This window comes from Ostrinia nubilalis, chromosome 18 (assembly GCF_963855985.1).
Source record: "Ostrinia nubilalis chromosome 18, ilOstNubi1.1, whole genome shotgun sequence".
NCBI classification, from domain to species: domain Eukaryota; kingdom Metazoa; phylum Arthropoda; class Insecta; order Lepidoptera; family Crambidae; genus Ostrinia; species Ostrinia nubilalis.
In genome coordinates this window covers 8407042-8413056 of record NC_087105.1, presented here as the reverse complement: position 1 = coordinate 8413056, position 6015 = coordinate 8407042, and the positions used below count along the sequence as shown (strand labels likewise).

General features: G+C 40.0%; 1 protein-coding gene across 1 annotated transcript; it reads right to left on the bottom strand.

Moving 5' to 3' along the window:
- Nucleotides 1-1147: 1147 nt before the first annotated feature.
- LOC135080883 (uncharacterized) lies at nucleotides 1148-2370 on the bottom strand. The gene is made up of 2 exons (XM_063975612.1): nucleotides 2352-2370; nucleotides 1148-2175 (listed from the first exon to the last, which is right to left on the bottom strand). Exons 1-2 carry the CDS (start codon nucleotides 2368-2370, stop codon nucleotides 1148-1150), a joined length of 1047 nt encoding a protein of 348 aa, XP_063831682.1.
- Between the last annotated feature and the right edge of the window lie 3645 nt (nucleotides 2371-6015).

The window sequence follows — 6015 nt, the reverse complement described above, 5'->3', positions numbered from 1 at the left end:
TAATGTCTATTACAGCTGCTATGGAATGTATCTAGGTGACCTGGAGATACAGCGGGATTATATACAAACCTCGCAAGTCGCCTCGCCTCTTAACTTTGGAAATGATCCATAAGGCTGGCAAGTCGCCTAACGAATTCTCTTATCGCTGAATTAATCTGACATTTTTATTGTTAAAATTATGGAAAAGGATCATTCTTGCTCGTTTATTCCCTTGCCTAAGTATGACCCATGTAATATAGTATACCCGACCATAAATTTTGGCAAAAACCATACCAACCATAATCAGTACAATGTTTGGAAAAGAAAGAATCTTGTACGTCTGCTTTCGCTACGGCTTCAGCTGGGTTTATTATAAAGGACTACTCTATGAAATTAAAAAGTACCTTCTAACACGCTTCTACTACCTGCTGATGGATTCTTATCTCAGTGACAGACAGTTTTAAATCAAACTCGGTGACAAAATCTTCTATTTTTAGCTGCAGAGCTGGAGTACCCCAGGACTCTGTATTTGGTCCGATACTCTATAACATCTACTAGCAAAGTAGCCCAGACACCAGAAAGCTGCGGCATTCCTCAAATGTACTCAAACTGTAATCTTAAAGTGACTAGACTGCAAAGTCAGCTGCTTGGCTGACCAAGTGGCGCATGTAATTAAGCCCCGAAGTCTCACCATATTATCATTTAAGACGTGAAATGTATCCTCCGGCCAATCTAGACCTCGACAAATTGCTGCAATCAACCTGCATTAAAATCCTGGACCGTAGGATGACATGGAAAGACCATAAATATAAATAAAACAGAACTGAATATAATATTTCACCGACAGTCAGCTAATCCAACATTAACTATGTGCCTCCAAAGAGCTCAAAAATACATATTAAGGATACTTTTATCGGCACATTGGCACGCTCGCCTTTGGGAAATACATGAGAACCTGATCTCAGCCAAACCCGCTATCCAAATATCAAAGTATCTATGATCAAGAGAGCTAATTTACTAGGGTAAACCACTCTAGTGGCCCAAACCCCAACCAACTGCAAATCACCTGATTAGTATTGACGACAGATACTAAAAAAGCAGATTTAAAAAAAAACCTAATAAACAAAGGTCAAACAAGGTCACGCCGCCGACGCCGCCGCCGCCGAGGTCAAAAAGTCGGCGCGCCGCCGCCGGCCAATTTTATATCGGCGCCCACCTCTAGTTCCATGTGATTCAGATCTATGTATTCTTGCATCACTTCAGAGTACTTCTCTCTCAAGGCTTCATTCTTCATGAATTTCCGTCCCAACGAAAGAAATCTCCTTTCAGATATCTCCCTGGAGTTGTCTACACAAGGAGGATCATTCTTCAAGGGAAGTCGAACTACATATCTCCCTTCCTCGTCTCTTGAAGTTGTCTTTGTGAATATCTCCTCACATCTTTTTTCTTCCTCTGTAAACATTTTTTCTCTTTTTATTTCAGGTTCCGCTTCCAGTTCCCAGAACTTCTTAAGGAGATCATTTTCATCGATCAGTGAATGCATTACTACTATACTCTTTGGCTTCTGCTGTGAATCCATAACCGTGCCCGAAATGATCCAGCCTAAAGCTGTAGATTGTGCAATCACTCCACCCTGGATACCCTTCCTTAATCCTTCTTGCAGAATCTGCCCATACACATCTGCACCTAACAAAATATCCACTTTGTTGGGCGTGTGGTACTCAGGGTCAGCCAAGGTAAGTCCCGTTAAATCCAAATCTTCCAGGTCACCAACCTTTTTCTCTGGAAGAAAAGCTGTGATCTTTCTTAACACGTACGCCTTGACCTTGAACTTGATTTCAGGATTGACCCGTGACTGCAAGTTGATGTTAACCGTCGAGTTGATGATGACCTTTTTATCTCCTCCCAGACCTGATACAACGTTTTTCGTCTTTGTCTTCTTTAAACCCAAACCTTGTATCGTCGCTTCGGTCACAAATGACGCCTGCGATCCTTGATCGAGCAAAGCGCGTACCGTTCTCCGTGTTCCGTTATTAGCCTCGATATTTACCACAGCTGTAGCTAATAATACTTGTTTTCCCGTTTTGTCCGCCGAAAAACACGAAGTAATATTTCCTTTTGCACCTCCTGCTTCTTCAGTAGTAAGCGTACAACCGACTACTGCAGAAGACCCTTGCTCCTTATCCTCACTGGCCTCTGAAATAAATTTCCCATTAGAATGAAGCAGTGAGTGGTGCTTCCTTTTGCAGATCTGACACCTTGTTTTGATACGACAATACTTAGCTGGGTGACTTCTACCTAAGCAATTGAATCAAATCTGGGGGCACGGCAGTGCCCCCGCCAAGTCGAGCGCGAAGCAAACACTGCCGTACCATCCTTTACTGGAACCATTTCGCCGCATTTTCAGGCCTCTATTTGAGAACCTCTGGATAAGACCAGAACGCAGAAACTTTCGTCATCTAATAAGCTATAATCACATACTTAAAATCCAAAATTTCAAGTCTGTAGGTCATTTAGTTCCGAAGTTAAGCGAAAGCAAAGTTTCGCATTTATGACACTCACTCACTCACTCACTCACTGATGATCATCAAAATAGAACTAGTACTTCCCATAAACTCAGAGAGCTGAAATTTGGTACAGAGTTAGGGTTTAATGACTACATAAAGGGAAAACTATAAAAACTAGGAAAATCGAAGATCTGGAGTAACACCACATTCATAATTAATACTACTAGCGCCACACCGGCACCGTGGTGTTCGCCTGTACCGCTCACCGCTAGATGGCGCTAGCACTTTGAGCGTCGATTTTCTGCACCGCGGTGTCCAGATTTTTTTCCCTTTCTAGACCCCCCCGTCGATTAAGTTGAATGTTGTGTAATTAATTGCATTTCGTTGATTTCGTTTATTATATCGTGAGGTTCGCTAAGTTATTAAAATAATTTCTGATTCGTTGTGCATTTTACAGGTCGTTGAGTTTATTTGTGTTTAATATCGTAAAAAAAAATGTCGATTAATATTAAAAGAAAAGACGACGACGTTAAATAATTATGCCACTTTATACAAAAAGAAGTGAAATCCCACCAAAAACATTCTGTAAAAATCTAGCCAAGTCTCGATGGACTGCTGCTTGTTTATCTCTAAAAAGTAATGAAATCTAGACAAAGTCGTGCCAAGTCTATGGTTCCTTACTGCAATTTCTTTATTATTATAGTTATTGTTTTGTGACTTGGCCGTTGAACAATCTTTATAAGATAATCATACATGTATTATTGAAATACGCAGCTTTATCAAGCCTACTTGACTGGTTAGTGAATCAACGTTTTCCAAGTTCCATGGAGCACCTGGTTTTGTACCCTTCAACGGCCAAGTCACACAACATTAACTATAATAATAAAGAAATTGCAGTAAGGAACCATAGACTTGGCACGACTTTGTCTAGATTTCATTACTTTTTAGAGATAAACAAGCAGCAGTCCATCGAGACTTGGCTAGATTTTTACAGAATGTTTTTGGTGGGATATTATTGTCCTGCACGAAATCTCTACGTCTGTCAACTGTTTCTTTCGCAAAACCCGGGCAAAATGCAAGTGTGTGTGCTTCCTTACATAAAACACAACTATGGTTATTTACATGGAGGGCTTTCAACTTATTTGAATTTTGAGTCACGTTTTTCCTAGGTGTGTTGGATCCAGAAACCAAAAATTCGATTGCGCGGTATCTATTTGTCAAAAACTCCTGAAACATTGAATATGTTGGTAGCTGATCCGCCGAGCTATGACTATTCACGTAAAACTCCCAACTACGTTTGGTTTCTGTGTCCAATTTCTGACTCAAAATATGTACAACAATCACGTCCCAGCTCCCCACGTTGACACCAATGTTCAGTAAAGTGGACATACAATCATTCGTGGTGTCAATCAGTTCTTTCAGTATGGGTGCGGACTCATTAACCATGGTTTTCTGATTGAAAAATCTAATCAACGTTTGTTGGCATATGTACTTCTTATTATTGTATCGCTCCTCCAGTAATTCCCAACATCTGTCATAGTTACATTCTGCGATCGAAATGTGCTTCACAAGCTGTTCCGCTTCGCCTTTGAGATAACTTTTTAAGTAATGGAACTTTTGAACCTTTGTTAAGTCATCATTATGATGCACCAATGAAGTAAACAAATCAAAAAATGTTGGCCATTCCGAATATTTGCCTGTAAATAATGGTATTACAATTTTGGGCAAATTAAGATGACTCGGTTTCGAAACAACTTGGGAAGCACCATCTTGGGAACAACAGGGATTCAAATGCGAAGTTTTCAATAAGTTATCAGCAAATCAAATTTCAAAGGAATACATAGAAAATATAATAGAGTTGGTGGAACAGTCTGTTATGGGCTGAATTCTCATCAGGCCACCGGGAATTAATGCGTGGTGCAGGGTCTGATGAATTAACTGATTCCTCTTATGTGAAAGATGATTTATATGATAAAATGGAAGAAATGTATACATGGTATAAATGTGAGTTAAAAACCAGTTTACTGTTTATTCTTTCCTCGGTTATATATAAAGGGCGGGCAAAAAATCTGGACACCGCGCGCTAATATTTTGCCTTAATCTAAGAGGTGCCATCTATTGGCCAAACTACGTGAACTACCTGTCATCTAGCGCGCGGTGACATCTATCGGTAAACCATAAAACCTTAAACCGACGTCAACAGCAGGAGACCATCTATTTCAAGTAAGTAGTACTAATGTAACTTATATTAGAATTGTCTGTCAAGTTACAATTCTAATATTTATAAGTGCGGGTTATAGCTAGTATAGGGTGACCATATTATTGGTCTTGATTGACTAGACAAATTAAAAATAATAATTGCCATACAAGAAACTGCGAATAAGAAGACAACAACACTAGCACGACAGTTCAGATTGGCAGGTCAGCTTTGAATGAATTCTGTGTAATAGCTTCAAGATAAAATCAACAATAACCTTCTGTATTTTCCTCTATTAGAGCCAAAGCACACGATGCGTGCGGCGCCGTACCGCAAAGATTTCAGCGACTCGACGCCGCACCGCTCGTGTGTCCTGATACAGATATTCCTATGTAGACGACGAAGCGACACCGCTCCGGCGTCGCACCGCAGCCGCAACGCATCGTGTGCTGTGGCTCTCACTGTGACGAAGTGCCGCAACGCTCGTGTGCCCACAGATATTTTAGATGATGCAGCGACACCGCTCCGCCGCGGCGTCGCATCGCTGCCGCAACGCATCGTGTGCTGTGGCTCTCACTGTGACGAAGACGCCCAGATATTAATGAACAGATTCGCTAGGTGTCGGTACAGTAATGAGACTTTTTCGGCAGTTACGTGCGGGAAATGCTCATTTGGCTTACTTATATTACTTTCGGGCCGCGCTCCAGATAATCATTGGAAGCCTTTGTCAAGCGAATGCTTTGAGGATTTGCAAACAATTCTCATTAGGAAATAACGAAGTTAACTTAATTTACGCGTCATACACATGAAGCTGGAAAATAATACAACTTAGGCGTGCTTACGTTAATGACATCTTCTTAGTCTATTAGAGATTCTTATGATTCATGAGACGATAGAATTTTTTTATCACATTCATAGAGGCGTCCTCTTATTAATAATGTTAATATTTCCAATGTTATGTTATTAATAATGTAAAGATGAAGAGAGATAAATCAGTGTCTTAGTTAAAACTAAACTAAATAACTGTGGTATTTAATTGGAGATTCGAATCATCACCATCTAAAATGAAGTTAGTTGGTTAATAAATCTAATCATATTATTCGAAAATATGCGCCCCTTACTCGATGGATCGACAAAATTAAAGGTATTCCGATTGTACCAAATAATATGAAGCGAAACTCAATACAGATATTTTTGGCATGTTCTAAAGTTTTGTGAATGCAAACCATTTTTTCGAACAGTCAAATAAGCCGTTGTGCAAAAATAAAAAAATAGATTCCACTTTTTGCGAGAGAAAAACACTCGTTAAAATATTTTCATGGATGAAGTTAC